We start from the raw sequence: 19571 nt of genomic DNA, 5'->3' as shown, positions 1-19571 counted from the left end.
GACTCCCACCTATTGCTGGTAAGATTATAAATTGGTACATCATGGGAGGCTGAGGCGGGAGGATTGCTCGAGGTAAGGAGTTCGAAACTAGCCTGAGCAAGAGCGAGACCCCGTCTCTACTATAAATAGAAAGAAATTAATTGGCCAACTAATACATATAGAAAAAATTAGCCGGGCATGGTGGCGCATGCCTGTAGTCCCAGCTACTCAGGAGGCCGAGGCAGTAGGATTGCTTGAGCCCAGGAGTTTGAGGTTGCTGTGAGCTAGGCTGATGCCATGGCACTCACTCTAGCCTGGGCAATAAAGTGAGACTCTGTCTCAAAATAAATAAATAAATAAATTGGTACATCTCTGAAAAAAAAATCTGTCAACATCAATCAAAAATTTCAAATGCATTTACCCACCCTTTGTACAAGGCTACTTCCAGGAATTTATCCCACAGATGTATTTGTACATGTATAAAATGGTCCATGCACTATAGTACTGTTGCTAACAGCAAAAAAAAATCCAAGTTTGAGGACTTATTAAATAAATTACAATGTATCTCTACAATGGAATGCTATGCAGCAATGTAAAAAAAGAGAATGTTCTTCACATTCTCAAATAGAAAGGGCTCCAGGCTGGGCACAGTGGCTCATGCCTGTAATCCTAGCACTCTGGGAGGCCAAAGTGGAAGGATTGCTTGAGGTCAGGAGTTCAAGACCAGGCCTAAGCAAGAGTGAGACCTTGTCTCCACTAAAAATAGAAAAATGAGCTGGACATGGTGGTGCAGGCCTGTTTTCCTAGCTACTTGGAACACTGAGGAGGAGGATCGCTTGAGCCCAGAAGTTTAAGGTTGCAGCGAGCTATAACTATGATGAGGCCACTGCACTCTAGCCTTGGAGACAGAGCAAGACACTGTGTCCAAAACAAAAGAAGAAAAATGAAGAACTCCAAAACAAAATATACTGAGCAGAAAAAAATACAAAGTATAGAACAATGGCATAATATGCTTTATTTTGTATGCATAAATACCTCTAGGAGGATGCCCCCCTAAAACAACAGTGCTTTCCTTGGGTGGGACAAAGAAGAACTAGGTAGACTGGGGGCAGGGATGGGTATTTTCCTATACACCTTTATACAGGTTGAGCATCTCTTCTCCGAAATGCTTGAGACCAGAAATGTTTTAGATTTTTGAATTTTTTTGATTTGGCAATATTTGCATATAACATAATGAAATGTCGTAGGGATGGGACCCAACCCTAAACACAAAATTCATTTCTATTTCATACACACCTTCTACACATAGACTGAAGGTAATTCTATGCAATATTTTTAACAATTTATACATAAAACAAAGTTTTTATTTTTGTTTTTGAGACAGTCTCACTCTGTTGCCCATGGGCTAGAGTGCAGTAGCATCAGTCTAGCTCATAGAAACCTCAAACTCCTGGGCTCAAGTGATCCTTCTGCCTCAGCCTCCTATAAAACAAAGTTTTGATTATGTTTTGTCTGTGGACTTATCATATGAGGTCAGGCGTAGAATTTTCCAATTGTATCACAGTGGTGCTCAAAAGTTTCAGAATTTGGAGCATTTTTTATTTCAAATTTTCAGATTGGGGATGTTCAACCTATATATGAATATTTTTGCCTTTTCTACTATATATTATCTACATAAGACATTACACTTAAAAACATGCAATAAGAGAAAAAAGAAACACTTCAGTTATTTAAAAGATTTAAAATCAGTTAGATTTACTGATATGCAACGATATCCAAAAGATATTTTTAAGGGAAAGAAGCAAAGTGACCAAGTGAGTACAGTATACTTCCATGTGCTTTACAAAAAGATACATTCTTAATAGATGCATCTCTGGAAATATATAGGAATTGGGACAGATGACTGCTTCTGAGGAAGGCACACAGAAGACTCAGAGATGCACCTGATGTTACAGGTCCTTTGCTACTGTTTGAATATTATTTTCCTTACTATATTAAGTTTTGTTTATAAAATGAATTTCAAACCTTTATCCCCAGCCAGATCTTACCTCTGATTTCTAGATCTGTATTTTCAACTGCCTGCCTGATTCAACTGCTCCACCTGGATTTCTCACAGGCACCTTTAATCCAGTAAACACACATCTAAACTTTTGATCTTTCCCCACAAAACCTGGTCCTCCCTCCAGTGTTCCTTGTCATTGTTGACATCGCCACCTCTTCAGTGCTCAAGTTAAAGAGGTGTGTTCTAGATCCCCTCTCTGCATTCCTCTCACATCCAGCAAGTCACCAAGCCCTGTGGATGCTGTCTCTTCATGACATCCACACATCTGTTCATGTTCACTGGCAGCGCCACAAACCAAGTGATCATCTGTGGCTTGACTTTGACATGGTCAAATCCCCACAGCCAATTTTGCATCCTTCTCTTACAATTAGATCATTCTACTCCCTTACTTACAAGCCATCACTTTCAGCAGCTTCCTCACTTTTGGGGAGTAACATGATCAGATAGATTAGAAAGGGCCCAGAATTCTCAATACAGTCTACATGATTTGGCCTTTTCTAGTCCTTTCTCATGCCATTCTGCCATCTTGCTCTTATTTCAGCCACACTACCTTTCATTTAGTTCCTCAAGCTCTCCTTTCCTCAAGGCCTGACTTGTGGGGCCCACATCTCTCCCCAAACAGCACCACTATAAGCATTAACTGTCTCTCCTCTTCCTGGTCTCAGTTTAAATGCACTCTCTCCCGACCTTCCAGACTAGGCCAGACCCCTTGTTTTGTGCTGGCTTAGCACCCCTTCTTCAAATAATTTATTGCAACAATAATTAAATAATCATAAAATAGGCTGTTTAACATGCATCCCTCTAACAGTCTGTTTCAGAACAAGAACAGTTTTATTCACGGCTATATCCTAAAATAATGCCTACATAACACACACTTGTTGAATGAACGAATGAACAGAGGGAGGCAAAACTAAAGGGGAGCGCAAAGGCCTGAACATGACAAGGGCTCCTGTGGGCATCCGGAAGACACAGCATCCTGCCCCAATCCTCGCCTCAGCAGTCCTGGCTCGTTCCCAACACAGCCTGCTTACCTCGCCCTCCGAAGATTGGAGCTGGCTGGGCAGGGCTGGGCTGCTATTGTAGCCAGAAGTTATGCCAGACGAGAGGCTTCCGTTGGAGCTGGTGCACAGGGAGCTGGAGTTGGCCAGCGTGTGCAGTTTTTCTTCTTCCTGGGAAGGCCAGATCAACATCAACCAGCTTCTGATGCCCCTTCACCACCTGCATCCCTCCCACTCCAAACCAGCCCTTCTCACCTTCACAGCCCCTACCACCCAGCCCCCAGTGCCACCCAACTCAGCCTGACACCCCACGCTTTCCCAAAGCCATCACTCTTCACACAGCCCCACAGCCCCACCACACACCCAGGCCTCTTCCTCCCAGACCACCACCTGGAGACAGGAGCTGGTCTAACGAGGATGTAAAGAGGGAGTGAGCTCAGCTTTGGGCTGACACCATGGGTCCCACTCTCTCCCCCAAATGTTACGTCCCAAGACTCAGAGGCAACCACGGTGAAGACTGATCCAGTCTGAGGTCTGCCCTGGGCTCCAGGCCTATCTTAAAATGAGAATCTCGCCCCACTGCCCACCTGAAACAGCTGGGAAGTAATCTGCTGGCGGATTCTCAGCTTCTCTTGTTCTGCCCGTTCCCGCAGTCGGTCCCGGGCCCGGGCAATCTCCACCTTGGCCTCCTCACGGGCCCGCTGGTAGTCTCGCAGCATCAGCTCTATGTCAGAAGGCGGGTGAGCAGGCCTCGACGCTGACTCTGGGCTCCTGGGGAAGATCGCAGGATGGAAAGATAACTTCTAATGTGACAGGCTGGTGACAGCCCTGGCTGGCCCACCCAGGCTAGGTCAACACCACTGCCTTGAAGGATTCATTCTCCCTTTGCCCACAGGGTCTTAAAGTTTGATTTTAGATCCTCAGGAGATGTTGCTGGATAGAGAGGAGCAGGCCGTTTTGAGATCCAGGCCTGCAGACTCACACAGTGTGTCAGAGCCCCTCTGCCCGTCCCTTCCCAGGACTCCTCTGCCCGGCCCTCCCTTGCCCTAGTCCCTCTCTAATTCTTTTTTCCGTTTGCCTCAGTCTCCCACACCCACCTCTACTCATCCACAGGCACTGAGGACCCCCCAGGGTGCTAAAACTCCAGTCCCTGCTCCCCACAATCCCCTGCCCACCACAGAGCCTGCTCCCTGCAGGTTCTGAGTTCACCCTTACCTGGTGGTCTCCACGACATCCTTCCGCAGTTGCTGCAGGTATTCTCGGCGCCTGCTGGGCAAGTCAAGGTCCCGGCTGGGGACATCTCTACTGGGCAGGAGGCTCACCTGCTTCTGGGGACTCAGGCTTCGTGTCCGGCGGAAGTTCTCAAGTCGCTCAGCCCGCTCTCTCCTGAGGGTCTCAATGGTTGTTTTTTTCCTGAGGCAAAACGTGATTGACTCAACCTAAGCTGGCCCCAAATACCTTTCACCTCACATTCTACCTCTGACCCCTGGAAGATCCCAGAGACGAATCAGGCCAGAGGGAACTGCAAGCTGTTAGTCCACTCAGGTTCTTTCTTCTCAGCCCACCCCTCGCCCTCCCAATGCCAGGCCGGCGGCCCTTACCGAGCATAGATCTCCTCCAAGGTGGATGGCACAGGTTCAACGGGAGCAAGTGCCTCCCCCGTGCCACTCTGTAGCACCTGCAGCAGGGCGTCTGCCTCCCCAAAGCCACGGTGCAGTTTTGCTTCCGTGAGTTCCATGCTCAGTGAGACGTTCTGGGCCCCAACTTGCAGAGGGATCTGCTTGCTCTGGGACCACTCAGGATCCTGGCTCTGGCCTTTAGGAGGTTGTAGGGGACCCCGTCCCTGCTCTCCAAGGCTGGCATCACAGCTGGTCCCCAGCTCTTTAGTCACACCCAGGCCCTCAGAGGAGCCATCCTGAACCCCACACCAGTTACTAAATTTATTATGCACTGGGAGGTCCCTCAGACCATGATGCTGCGGCTCGGGGGCCATGCACATCTGGGAACTGGGGCGCCGCAGCCCCTCAGGCTTACAGGCCTGAGACGGGCTCAAGGCAGAACCCTGGAGCTTTGCAGTACCAGTCAGCTCAGATTCAGGGCAGAGGCTGAGGTGTCGGAGGCCTCCCCACGAGGAGGAAACGTCCAGAGTAGGTTGTGGCTCCACTGGAGACACGGAACTCTCACCCCCATTTTCTGTCCTGCTCTGCCATCGACTTGGCCCCCTACTGCTCAGTGGGCCATGCTCTGGGGAAACGACCTCCTCAGGCACCAAGCTGTCGGCCGGCCTCCGGCTCCTGCGCGGCGGCGGAGGAGGTAGCAGTCTGCTGGGGTCCTCGATGACAGTGCTGGGCTCAAGGTGCTGGGGCGGCTGCCCTACAAGACCAACCTGGAGTTCTGGGCTCTGTCGTGGGCTGTGTGGGGAGCATAACTCAAGGAAGCACCTCCCATTACTTCTTTCCGACAGACCTTCTCCACCCAGAGTCTTAGCTCTCTGGGAACTATCTGACTCTTCAATGGTTTGGGGATAATTGTCCATTAGAGGCTCGAGGGTGGCAGGAGGAGGATCTGGGCTGGAGTAGAGCTTCTGGTGACCGTCAAGAGGGTGAGCTGAGGGGGCTGAGGGAATCAAAGAGCCTCGGGGGAGATCCAACTCTAGGGCGCTGGCACTAAGAGTGAGGATTGGGGAGGAGGCTCTGTCCACCAGCAAGGCACTTGTGGGGCCCAGCTTCTTCTGCATCCCAGGCTCCCTGATGAAGTCTGAAGCATGGTGGAAGAGCACTGGGGAGTGAGAGGTGCCAAGGCTGGAGCTGCTGACAGCCATGCAATGGGATTCCTCCAGTGGGGAAATGGGAGGCAGGAAAGTGTCAGGAACTGGTGGGATCACAGAAGGAAGGGCCTGCACAAGGGGGTCTTTTTGAAACCTTAAGGGGGCTGAGCATGTCAGAGGGCTCTGGGACCTGCAGTGAGTGCTTGCTTGCTGAAGATCTGGGAACTGTGCCATTTTCCATGCCGTTTCCTCTGCCTCTCTCTTCTGAAATGCCCCTGAGACATCTCCCTTTGCTTGAGACATGGTTGAGATACCTGAGCTCAGCACTTCAAGGATCACATTGTTTTCCTGAGGTTTGGCCTCTGAGGCCTGGTGGCACAGAGGTGAGGCCAGGTCGGTCTGGCTGGCCTCATCCACAGTGGTTTGAGTATAGCCGTCCATCATAAGGGCCTGTGGGGCCTCATCAAGGGTGTCCTTTTTGGTGTTCTGCTCCTTTTTGGCCACACCGGGCTGGGAGAGACTCCCAAGCAGCTCTGAAGTACTGTGCAGGAGCTGTGAGAGGTGGAGAGACAGGCTGTGCATGCTGGCCCACGAGGCCAGATCAGGGGCTGATGCCATATTGTCTTTAAGCTGAGCAGAGGAGACATCAGTGCAGCTCCGATGGAGCCTGCAACCCAGGGTCTGTGTGCCCTGCTCAAATGTGTTCATTCTGACCTGTCCCACAGGGCAGTCTGTCTCTGACAGACATGGTGGCATCACCTCATCCACTGGACCTGCAGCACTGCCTTCAGCCAAGTGGGACTCGCCCCTCAGACAGCCTGCCCCCCCGGGGGAACAGGGTCTCTTGTCAGGACCCACAGTGGGAGCTGCTTCTTCGGGGCCGGTCAGGACATGGGGGCCTCCTAAAACAAGTGAGGACCCCCATGCATTTGAAGCTTGGGCAGTCGCAATGCTGCTGCAGGTGCTCGTCAGGTCCCGAGCACTGGCACAGGTGTGGAGGTGAGAGTGGAATGGGGAGTTCTGGTCCTCTAGGCCATTGTCCGTGCCGGGGCATTGGGACTCATTTGACGGCATCATGCCCTGGGGTTCCTGGTTACAGGAGACACCAACTGCACTGCCAAACACATACTGTTTCCAGCCGATACACACAGGCCCCTCTGGATGCCGGGGTGGGACGTAGGGATTGATATCTCTGGAGCCAAAGTGCAACATGCCTTTGTCCACCTGAGAGAACAAATTCTCTGGCCTGACCTGGATACCCAGTTGCTCTGGCTTTCCCTGCTGCGCCTGATCTAAAGCACCAGCCATCCAGCTGGTCACGAGAGTGGGGGTTGGCATGCATGAGTGAGTAGAATATGTCGGGTAAGGAGGGATGGCAGGTTTTAGGGGCCTGTGATCAGCAGTGCAATCATCCAAGTTAGATGAGGGTTTCTCATGGCAGTCCTCAGTCTTCAGGCATGTTCTCACCATTGACTTTCCCATGGAAAAGCCCCTGAGGTGTGGGTTCCACAATCGGTTAGGCCCCTGCATGTCCTCGTCTGCAGGGGAAGTAGTCTTCGCACTCAAGTTCAGCTCTTGCAGAGATCGAGAAGAGCTGACCACAGAGAAGTACGGTCTGGGGGAGGACTTGGAGTGTTCAAGGCCAGAGAAGACCGCGATCACAGGACGTGAGCACCTGTGGTGGGGCTGGCCAGGCCGCTGGGCAGCAGGCTGTGGTACTTCACTCTGTCCCGAGGACACACCAGCTGGGTCTTCAAAGCCCAGTGAGAAAGGCTTGGCCACAGCCACTTCCTCTTTCCCAGCATTTATAATCCGACAGCCATCCAAGCCACCTTCCTTGGAAGGTGGGGTTTTCCTGCCCTGGGCAGGGTCTTCACCACCACCTGAATCCTGGTCTCTCTGTTGCTCTTCCTCCTCCCAGGGACAGTCACCCTGGGGGCTGCAGGTGTACTTTAACCTTGCGACAAACTTGGCTTGGGTATCCAAGCAATTGTGATCCCTAGACTCTGTGGCAAGTCGTGGGTTTTCTGAAAGGCATGTGATGGTATTTTTGAAACATCCATGCTGTGACTCTACCACTGACCCACTCTCAGCAGACCTTTCACTTAAATTCAGGGTGTGTGGTCCCCGAGTTGTTGCAGGTGGTTCTGCCTTTGTTTGAGACACCTGTGCATTCTGGCAACCTACAGAGCTGTCCTGAAACTTCCTCAGTGGCTCAGAGTACCTGCCTGTAGGGAAAGGGGCAACCTCAAGTTCTGTGCTGGCTTTCTTCTCAGTAACTGTCTTTTCAGGAACCTCTAGTGACCTTGAGCTTCTGTCAGCAGCTGAGTGGCTAAGAAAACCTGTCTTCACATCAGGGGCAGAATGGGAGTTGCAGCCTTGAGTTGGAAATAAGACAGCGTCCACAGAGGAGGGCTCAAGAGTACTGCTCTCTGTTGGCCTAAATTCCATATTCATGTTTTGGGGCTCACGGTCATGTGCCAAGAGCATGTCAGGTTCCCTGGAAGAGCTCTCTTCTCTCTCCTCCATTTCACAGGCCCTGGAAGCTACTACACAGGCAGGGTAGACAGTATGTGGGGAAGTCATGAAAGTCTCCTTTCCCAGGTCACCATCTCTACAACGTAGTAAAGTGGAGGAACAGGAGGAACAAGTAGCAACACGATGAGAATTGCACAACTGGCAGCAAGAAATTCTGCTCTCCTCTTTCCCTCTAGCTGGGCTGAGAGTCCGCCTGCCTTCAATGCTCCCTGAGAAGACAGGGCAATCTAAAGTTTCCCTTCGGCATCTGCATGGAGTTTCCTCCCTACCTCCCCCAGGATCTGGGCTAGGTCTTTGATCTGGAAATGAGGTTGGCCTGGGATGTTTGCTGCCAGCCCCGCAGGCTTCTGTCAGCCCAGACACAATACTTCCCTTCCACTTCACATGCTCCTGTGCAGGAGCTCCCAGCTCAACCCTTCTCATGGTTTCAGGCAGAACAGTACCTTGTTTGAGCCTTGCCCTCCCTTCTTCTAAGCCAATGGAAGCCTCAAGGCTTTGGACATGGTCTTGCTTAGAAGAGAGACTTGTAGAATTCTGAGCATCACAGATCACAGACTGACTTTCAAGTTGGGCTGTTTCTTTTCCCTCTGCAGTCAATAAGAAGTCATCCAAACCTCCTCCATATGTGGCTTCTAGAGTTCTAGGTTCCTGGTGCTCTGGGCTGCTGTCCCTACTGCCAGGGGGTATGCCCTCTGCAGTCTCCCATGCAGCTGGCTTACTTCGCCCACGCAGAATCACTCCAAGATCGTCACATGGGGCCTGAGAAGATAAGGCAGCCACTACTTCCTCTGATATTGCCTTCCTGTCTCCCTCCACAGCTGCTGAAGAAAGAAGACTGTCTAAGGCCAAAGGAACAGCAGAGGAAGATGTTCTGGTTGCTTCTTTCTCTATGATTTCAAAAGAACCAGAGGGACATGAGACCTGTTCACAAGCTCCCAGGAAATGTCCCAGTTCTCCAGTACTATGTCTTCTGCCCAAAGCAGAGGCACCATAGGAGAGAGCTTGCATGGGATGCCGTGGCTCTCTGTCAATTTCAGTGGTAGGTGGAGGTTGAAAGCTGTCTGCAGAGAGAGGTGTGGCCTGGACTTTCCTCTTATCAACTGACAGACGTCCTGGTTCAGCAGACAGAGAAGCCCCATGAGACCCCTGTGCTTTACCCTCACTCCTGGTCCCATCTGACACTGAATGGTCCATTTGTGTACACTGAGGCCTGCCAGCAGCCCTTGAAGAACATTCGAGTTCTAGTAAAGTTTCACGGTAAGGAAAGACTGTCTCCCCAGACACGAGGTCATTAAGCTGCTTTCCCTGGGCCTTTGCCTGTCTGATCTCCTCCAAGATAGCCAGACACATGGATGCATAGACAGAGGGCTCCAACAACCTGGCCTCCGGAGTAGGTACCCTCGGCAGGGAAACAGGTGCTAAGGAAGTACTGCTGCTATGTCTGAGGGCCTCGGCCTCCTCCGCTGCCTTCAGCCTTGCCTCCGTACTCTGGTGATCATCATCTTCTAAGGAGAAGCTGACCCTCTTCTCAAGCTGGCTAGAGATCCTGCTCAGGGAACTGGCTCTTGTCTTTTTTGGTACAGCTACCTCAGCTTCAGAAGCAAAACCTTCCCTGGTACTCAAGTCCATAGAGGCAATTCTGAGGTCCCCTCCTTGGTCTTGGAGGCTGGTCCTTGCTGATATCCTGGCCTCGGTGCTCTCTGGTGCACCAGACTGACAGTGAGATCCCAGGGCCATGGATATCAGAGACTCACAGGGAGCAGCATATGCCACGGAAGAGCCTCCTCCGTTTCCCTGAGGGCTGTGGCTTCTGGTCTCTCCACTCTGGTCTTGAAGCTCCACTCCAGTTACCAAAGGGCTATTAAGAATTTTCAACATTGTGGGATCCAGCACAAAGTCAACTGAAGAGATGCCTACAGCATCACAATCATGAAGACAGCTTATTGGCAGACCTGGGGAAATCAAAGGCAAGGTATTCTCCAGGTCTTGGGGAGGAGCTGTAGAGGGGTCTGTCTGGCTCGATAATGGGCAGACAGTCTCTTGGCTGAAAAACGTGTCCATATAAAGCTGACTTAGACTACAAAGTTTCTGAGTCAACGAGACTGTCTCATTTTCCTCCTCCTGTAGGCTTCCTCCCCCTTGCATGGCCATTTCAACTCTACCTTGAGCTTTTGGCTCCTTTCTCATGGAACTACTTATGTGTTCAGCAGTTTGGCTTTCCTGAAAACCTTTCACAGTCTCCAATTCCTCAAGACTCCCTAAGCCCCAAGGCTGCCCTTTGAGGCTTGCTGATGCCTTTACCCACTCGCTATCATTCTCAGAAGAACTCACCGGACTGGGCTGCAATGGCAGAGCTCTAGCTAATGATTTCATTCTCCTTGGGTGAAGAGAAGTGTTGGGGGACTCTCTGTGAGTTGTGCATGTCCCTAAAGAATCACACACGTCCTTGGTGGATCTGTCTAACTTTGAAGAGTGGGTTTGCCCTCTCACAGATCTACTCTCTCGTACACATTCCCTTGACACGAAGGGGCTTGGGGTGATTTTCTGGACCTGGGGATCATTCCCAGTGCTACTGTTAACCTCCATTTCTCTGGTTTTACCACCCCTAAAGATGACATCATCTGTCTGTTTTGGAGAAGATGGCTGACCCTTGAAGGACAAACAGTGTCCAGAGCTGGCTGTCCTAAGGACATGGTCAGTCTTCTGATTCTTCTGGTCCTGGAACACAAACTTATTGATTCCTGGTGTATGGGAAGCATGAAGCTGCTTAACCTGCTTGGATTCAATTTCTAAGATGCCATTTTCCAGCTGCATGACACTCCTAATTAGCCTCGCCATTTCATCAGCACCATTAACCCTTTTATTCTGTTTCTTTCCAGAAGGTTCTTCTTTGGGGTTTAACATTTCTTGTGACTTTCCAGGGCCCTTGCATTCACTGGGGTTTCTTTCACGAGAGCATGTAACTAACTGGAATCTTTCATGTGTAGACTCTGTCCCTGGGAGCTTAAACTCTTCTGAGCTATCTTGGGGATGAAGAGCTTTTCCAAGCAGCCCAGTTTCGTTCTTCCCGTCCCACATTGGACTCTCATCCTCAGCTACTATCACTGGACTGCTTACTCTGTGATGTACTGATCTAGACTCCAAAGAAACAGCAGTTTCCCCTGGCATGTCCTTCTCAAGGCCTAAACTGATGATTTTACAGATGAAATCAGACCTGGCCCCAGAAGGGAACTGTCTCTTTACATCACAGGCCCGGATCGGCCTTAGAACTGTACTCTGACCCTGCTCTTCCTCCCCACTGGCCTCAGATTCACAAATGAGGAGGAGAGGCTTCCCAGACTCCAAACTATCTGAGGAAGCGGCCTCTTCTCCCTCAAGTGCTTCAAGACCATGTTTTATATTCAAAATTCCAACTTGATTTTCAAATTCACACACTTTTGTGCTGGCAGAAGGGAGAAAAGGTCTATTCTGAGCAACAAAAAAATAAACTGAATTATGGCTTTCTTCTTTAATATTTCCAGAGCATTTCCCTAATTCTCTGACAACTTCCTTGGTGTTTAAATCAACTGGCCTCTCTGCTGTGACCCACTGAGACGAGGCAATCCGGGAATTCTGGTTTTGTGATAGCACTGGCAAATTATTCTTCAAATAAGCATTTTGAAGGACTAGGTGCGGACCAAAGCCCCAGGCTTCCCTAGCGGGTGGGGAAGGCACCCGTGCTTCTCTGCAAGCTGGAATCTCTAAGGCAGTTTCTGTGAGGGCATCCCTGCTTTTGGTCACATAGAATGTTTCCAAGGCAGGCGGCTGCAGGGAAGATGGGAATGGAGTCCAGGGAGCAGAGTGGAGGCACAGCTCTGGACCTGAGGGAAAGGCAACAGAAACATTTGTGTGTCTTTCAACTACTTCCCTAGTGCCCTCCTGGCAATCTGCCTTTTCTTCCTGTAGGGGATAGTGGCTGTTAGGACTTAATTGCCTTGGCTGGATTACACTATTTTTCCTGAGAGGAGCCCAGCCTTGGGGTGGATGGTTTGCTTTGGTGGCTATGGTGACAGTACTGTGACAAGTGCTCTTCTGGAAAAAATACTCATCAGAGGAAGTCTTAAGTTCAGGTTTCCTGCTACCCTGAAAGCATTCTTGCAAGTTGTTCTGTTTGACTTCACGAGATTCTATCATGGAATTTGGTATTTCGTTCTCTTCTGAAAAGATCTGTGCCTTCATAGATCCAGATGCCAATGATTCTAAGTCTGCTGAATAAGTTTCATTATAACTCATCTCTTTCTCACTAGTGCTAAAGAAATCTGAAGTACCTTCTAACTTGGCACTCAAACTGTCCTGTTCTTTCTCTGCTCTCACACGCCTAATTTTGGATAGACAGATTGGAAAGTTATTAAAATCCAGACTGCCAGATACCCTAGGACCTATTGGCAATACAGTATCTCCTCCTTTGCCAGAAGCTTGCGTCAGGGAACCAGAGTCCTCCTCAAGGCAGAGGAAAGCCGGCCTGGCTTCCTCTATGGCCTCCAAACCAGGATGAGAGAGTTCAAGAAGATACTTTTGCTGAAGGGCAGCCCAATCCCTTTCCTGGCCACTGCCTACATCAGTGAATGAGGTAGCAGAGGCAGTTGGCACACCTGATACACTAGAACTGTGGGATACTTCAGAGCTGCCCTGCTGGGCTGTGTCAGGGATACCTCTGCCCTGAGAGGTGCCATCAGCTCCTCGTTGAAGACAACTTTGAGTTCCCCAGAGTGACAGCTTTGATGTATCAGAAGCAGAGGTTGTGTCCTCATCTCTTACACTGCAGGGTAGCTCAGTACTGCCTCGGGGCAGTTTGGAGCTGTATGACAGGACTGTTTGTATACTTGATGGCTTTAGTTCTTTAATATTTAGCCAGTATCCAGTCCTCTCCTCATCACAGGACTGAAATTCCTGTACATCAGGACTTGGACATAAAGAACCCACTATTCCTGGGGGGCTGCTGGGGTTGACCTTAGAGTCGCAGGAAAACCAAGAATCCATGGACATCAATGGGCTGTCTCTTGAAAGCTGCATGTCTTGGGGAGGGTTGGCTCGTTCAGAGCAGCTTGCCTCCACCTCTGACTCAGAGGGCTCATAATGGGGGTGGAATGAGGCATCAAGGTAAAATGAGCTGCTTATTGGCAGGATGGCATCCAGCCTACCTCCTACCCTGTGGTCAATGGAATCAAGCCTGCACATTGCCTCCTGGTCCACTATAGGCAGACTATAGTTCTGTGGGCGCCAAAAAGTCTCTGTGGGTATCTCACCAGCTGAACCAAAAACAGGCTCTTCCTGCTGGTCTTCCTCCAGATCCCCCCCAGCATCAATCAGGCTATCACAGCTCCTGTGAGCTTGAGCAAGTAGGACACTGTCCGAGGGCACGGTGAAGCCCCTCACAGAGGTTCTAGTTCTGACCCTGGGCTGGCCATTGTTGGTGAGATGACTGCCCCCTGGGCTCTTGTTTGGGCTTTGGTACTCCTTTTCAGTCAGAGAGTCCTCAGATATTTGGCTGTCGTCACTTTCAGAGTTCTCTGGCTCTGGGAGATTCCACTTCTTCCCCTGAGGGTCCTCTGGCTTCAGTGGCTCCTTTGGGGCTTTGGCATAGACACAGGAGAGAGAATCCTCTGAGTAATTGCTATCTGTGTCAGATAAATCATCTTCTTTTTTTCTTACACAGAATACAACTGGACTAGAATCTCTGAGTGAGGCCATGGTGTCCAGGTCCCCTGCACTATGTTGTCTCTTCAAAGGACTGCCATGAGGCAAATGAGAGGACTTTTTAGCAAAGTCTCTGACCCTAGCTGCCAATACCCTCTGATGCCTTTTTGATGCCTTGCTTGAAGGTGGTGGTTTGTACCGTGCCCAACAAGTCTTGGCTGCCTTTCCATGCACAGCCGTCTGCTTGGGTCCTTGAGGATATAGGGAACTGCAAGTGGCTCCCTTAGCAGCCTTGTGGGTCTCAAGGTTCCCTTCTTCTCGCCACCCAGCTTGTATGTGGCCAGGGCCTGCTAGTCCCTTAGCTCTTCTGATCTGGGTGGTAGGGGTGAGGGTCTTTGCCTCATCCCTTGGCTTTAGCTTGTTAGCTGATTGGCTCCGAGATGCTAAGCTCTGGGACACCATCCAATGGGGCTGCTTACCCACTCTATCCATTTCCTGGATGTCAATAGACTCGGGGCTCACAGTGAGGTAAGTGTCTGGAGCTGAGGCTCCCCTACTGGCCAAGGCTCCTCTGCCTGCACAGGGCTTCCCTGGGCCTGAGGAACGGAGGCTATTCTTGCGAATACGTCCTGTCCTTGGAGGGTAAGCAGCAGCCCGTGGCATATACTCCTCTGATGGTGTTTTCTCTGATATTTGGTGAGTGGGGTCAGGCACAGGTGATGACATGGTGGAGGGATCCAAATTCGGGAAAACACTGTGGAGATAAGGAAAGCCATCTCAGAAGAAGTAATAGGTCCCCTACTTCCTGCTGACCGAAGGAATATAAATTTCCACTTAGTTTGCTCTGAAAGACATTAAAAACCAGGGCCATGTTACTGTCTCTCAGACTGCAAAGCCAGAGAAAAGCTCTATAGGTACAATAGGTAAATGTGGACTATGATCCCAGCTCTCCGAGAGGTCCCAGGTACACCCTGTTCCTCAATTTTTTGTTTTTGTTTTGTTTTGAGACAGGGTCCCATTCTAGAGTGCAGTGGCGTCATTATAGTTCACTGTTGCTCAAGCAATCCTCCTGCTTCAGTCTCCTTAGTTGCTAGGACTACAAGTGTGTGCTACCATATTCAGCTAATTTTTCTACTTTTTGTAGAGAATGGGGTCTCGCTCTTGCTCAGGCTGGTCTCAAACTCTGGGCCTCAAATGATCCTCCCCTCTCAGACCTCCCAGATTGCTAGGTTTATAGGTGTGAGCCACCATACCCAGCCCTCAATTTCTTTCTATTATAAAAACATAGAACTGAATCTAATCATACCTTTAGGGAAATTTCCCAGTTGATAGGCAATATGAGAATGGAGGAACAATTTAAATAATATTATGAGGAATCTAAAGATAAGTCTATAAAGTAGTGCATTCTACAGAACTAATCCACTTTAACAATATTCATATTCAATAATATGAAGAAATAAAACAAAAAGAATGATTAAAAGAAACCTAAAAGACATATCACATGCAGTGTGTAAATCTTGGATCTTGATTTGAAAAACCAACTATCAATAGAGATTTTCTGAGGCAATTAGAGATTTTTTTTTTTTTTTGAGATAGGATCTTGCTCTCTTGACCAGGCTAGAGTACAGTGGGGCTCACTATGACCTCAAACTCCTGGGCTCAAGCAATCCTCCTAAGTAGCTGGAAATAGCAGACACACACCACTACACCCAGCTGATATATTTTTTTTAAGAGATGGGGTCTTACTGTGTTGTTCAAGCTGGGCTTAAACTCCTGACCTCAAGCAATCCTCCCACCTTGGCATCCTAAATTGTTAGAATTATAGGTGTGAGCTACCACACCCGGCCCAACCAAAGAAATTTTAATGTGACCTAGGTTTCAGATTTTATCAAGTAATCTTAATTTTGGTAGTTGTGATAATATTATGCTAATAAGGAAAATTCATATTTTTAAGAGGTGTATACTTAAAAATATAGAACTAAAATCACATGATGTCTAAGAGCTGCTTTAAAATACATCACAAAGCAGGAAGATGGGGAGACATAGCAAGTGTAGTAAATCCTGATAATTGCTGAATACGGGTGATAAGTGTACTATTCTTTCACCCTTGCGCATGTTTAAAATTTTTTCACAATAAAAAGGTTTTAAAAAGCCCACCTACTACCCTGAAGACCAGAGAGGTAAGCAAACAATGCCAACAGACATCAATTGTGAACCTCCTGCAGAGGCCCTGAGGATATTAAAAGGTCTAAGATACAGGCCTCTGGTCCAAGGAGTTTGAGAAATAACATATCCTCCTCGCTCCCCTTTACTGCATGTAAGGAGTGATGGAGAAAAGAAATAAGGATGATCCTAATGTGAACCTGGTAGTCAAAAAGATGTACTCACTCACCAAGTGGGAGGTGGGGCCAGGAAGCTGACTTAAAGTGCAGGGCAAGGAGGAGGGAGCGGGAGGCAGTGTGAGAATGAAGAAGTGTTGTTTGAAGCAGGAGGAGACTGAGGTGGGATATGCAAGACATACAGGGTATGGGTAGTCCAGGTCTATACATGGGAAGTCCAGGTCTAACAAGCAGGTGAAAAATCAGGCTGACAGCCTTGCTCAGAAGACAGCATCAAAGAGGCCAGAATCACTACTCTGAGGGTGAGGAATAAGGGAGAAGCCTGAGTCTGAAAAGATATACAGAGAAGGAAGAGGAGTAGCCAGAGGAGGGAAAAGTGATGAGGGAGAGAGAAGTAAACCTGTCTTTCACTTCGCAGATGGAGGAAACTGAGGCACTGGGGAGTAAAGAACATTGCCTGGGCAACAATGTTATACGCTTTAACCAAGTGCTTCCAGGTGAATACCCGTGGGCTGTACCTGTGTAGCTGGGGTGAGCGCTGGCTGCAGAGCCTTCGGCGGCTCAAAGAACTGCAATTTGTTGATCTGCCTCTGCATCGAGACACTGGAAGCATAGCGTCAGGGCTGGGGAGCCAGTATGGGGATTTCTGGGTGCTGTCATCCTGCAGCCAGCACAATGCCCTGAGCTGCTCCAGTCTCTTCTGGGCTTCCAGCAATCTCTGCTTCTTGATGATTCTCTCTAGCTGGAACGAGACACTTTTTCGCCGGGCATTCCGTTCTGCAGCTCGAACAGCGTGTCTCTGCAGGAGCTGCAGTTGTACCACCCTCTTCTGGCTTTGGACAAGTGGGGATGGTTGATTCTCAGGATGTGTGTGAAGCCAGACATCAGGTGCCACAGATGCCTCAACTTCTTTCTCTGCTACATGGTTGTCTTTTTGCTGCTGCTGCAAGCTAGCCAGCCAGGTCTCTTCTCTGAGCAGCCACTGCTGATCTGGGAACCAAAAACACCCAGAGAGAAGGTCAGCACCCTCCTCCCTGCCTGTGGCTGCCTGGACTCAGGCACCTCTGGCCATGGCTAGACCTGTGTGGAGTGAAAGAGCTGGCCAGGGTGATGTGGCAGGATGACGGCTGCAGGGCTACGGGGCCTCAGCACAAGAGTGGGCACGTGCTAGGGCAGGCAGCAAGGCATGGACAAACGTGCAAGTGGAGTGAGTAGGAGGCCCCCCACTCTGAGGGACAATAAGGAAGTTAGCTTCCTTATTCTTGCTTCCAACCCCTCTGTAAGAGCCTCTCATCTCTGAAAGATGGGAAAGAACTCCTAATACCAAAGGTTCCATCATATCACAAAGAAAACAAAGGAGAGAACACAGAAGGCTGGGGCAGCATGAAAAGGAAGAAATGAGAAGGTGAGGCAGACACTTTAATGGTGGGTACCTACTTTCTTTAATCTGCTGGCTGATGCAAGCCTGGTCAAATTCCAGTTCCTTCTCAGCTCTAATCTGTCCTGCTAGGATTTCTTGCCTCAAATCGTTCACATAGCACTGCTGCTGCTGAATCTGGGCCTTGTGGGACGTTTCTCCATCCCTTGGTGGCTGATGGTCCTCGTCACATTGCTCTTCAAGCACTCTCCTGTCACAGAAGTGTCTGGGGTTACCCAAGAAGAAATGCAAACCAAGCTCAAGACAAACTGGTGACAGTCTAAACCCCTCCAAGACAGCCCCTGAATTCAACAGGGCAGAGAAGGCTTTGGACTTCTGGCAACTTGGGACAGACAGGCATGGTGTCACAGGCAGCTCGTGATGTCACAGTGTAGGAGGGGAGAGCTGTCATTTAACTGGCATATTCTTAGATTTGTGGGTTTAGGAGGAACACAAGTTCATTTTGGTTAGTAAAATCATTAGGAAAGTTGTTTTTAAAAAGACACAAAATTATTTTTCTATCAAAATTAAGAAGTTTTGTCGGATGGGCGCAGTAGCTCACGCCTGTAATCCTGGCACTCTGGGAGGCCGAGGAGGGTCGATCGCTCAAGGTCAGGAGTTCAAGACCAGCCTGAGCAAGAGTGAGACCCTGTCTCTACTAAAAATAGAAAGAAATTAATTGGCCAACTAAAAATATATAGAAAAAATTAGCCGGGCATGGTGACACATGCCTGTAGTCCTAGCTACTTGGGAGGCTGAGGCAGGAGGATCGCTTGAGCCCAGGAGTTTGAGGTTGCTGTGAGCTAGGCTGATGCCATGGCACTCTAGCCCGGGCAACAGAGTGAGACTCTGCCTAAAAAAAAAAACAACAAAAAAACAACAAAAAAAACAATGTTTTATCCTTTAAAAAAAGAATAAAAAGGTATCTTCTAAAAATCTGCTGGAAATACCAAGTAGAGAAGAAACTCCAGAAACACTATGGGAACGAAAATTCTTCCCTACATATTCAGAGATTACTACTGCACCTCCCATTCCCTGAAACAGAAATCCTTTGTGACCTGGCAGTAAGAGGCAGCCGACCCAGGGGGGAGAGAGAATTTACATGCACATTACACCTGTGTGTGTGGCAGGAGACCCAGAGGACAGCTGGTCTCCACTCAAGGGCTGTCCTCACCGAACAAGCCCTGGAATAGAATCAAGAGTTTCAGACTCTGCCATATCTTTCAGACATAATACTGAAGAATTTACTGGCGAAATATGTCATGAATTTGTCTAGATCCAATGGACAGGAATAGGGGAAAGTGAGTGTGGATAAAAATGACTAGCCAAGAGTTGATAATTTGTGTTGTATTCAAAATTGTCCATAATAAAAAGTTTACAAAGAATTCTAGATTCTAGTCATGCCTTACTCTGCCACCAGGTTCCTGTACGACTACCGATGAGTCAGAGGCTTCTTCTGAAAACTGACAGCTTCTAACTAATTGCTGACCTTTCCCTGGGGTCATGGTGGTCTTCTATGCAAGTACCTCAAATGTTTTTTTCTGCAGGGTATCTGCAGCCCTATCATCCAGGTTTCTAAAGGAGCAAACTGCATGATCACTCCAGGATGCGCATGGGAGGAAAGTGGTTGGGAAGAGTCAGATTCTGCTAGAGGCAGAATCAGACCTGCCTCATCCAGCGTTCAGCCCTCCGTAATCCCAGAAACATCATGACTCAAAGGCTTGAAGAGGCTTACTTAAGGGTTTGATGCTAGAACCAGACCTCAGGCAGTATGACCAGTGTGCTACAAGGGATT

General features: G+C 49.1%; 1 protein-coding gene across 2 annotated transcripts in view; it reads right to left on the bottom strand.

Moving 5' to 3' along the window:
• Positions 1-19571, bottom strand: part of STARD9 (StAR related lipid transfer domain containing 9) — a 117921-nt gene that overhangs the window by 14202 nt on the left and 84148 nt on the right. For both annotated transcript variants that reach the window (XM_012766565.3, XM_076004283.1), the window contains exons 21-26: positions 17797-17987; positions 16878-17349; positions 4641-14774; positions 4255-4452; positions 3627-3810; positions 3073-3210 (exon numbers count right to left, since the gene is read on the bottom strand). In XM_012766565.3, coding sequence (XP_012622019.1) covers positions 3073-3210; positions 3627-3810; positions 4255-4452; positions 4641-14774; positions 16878-17349; positions 17797-17987 — 11317 coding nt within the window. The remainder of the gene's footprint in view (positions 1-3072; positions 3211-3626; positions 3811-4254; positions 4453-4640; positions 14775-16877; positions 17350-17796; positions 17988-19571) is intronic.

Source organism: Microcebus murinus, chromosome 6, assembly GCF_040939455.1.
Source record: "Microcebus murinus isolate Inina chromosome 6, M.murinus_Inina_mat1.0, whole genome shotgun sequence".
NCBI classification, from domain to species: Eukaryota; Metazoa; Chordata; class Mammalia; order Primates; family Cheirogaleidae; genus Microcebus; species Microcebus murinus.
This window is presented reverse-complemented; position numbering and strand designations above follow the sequence as displayed.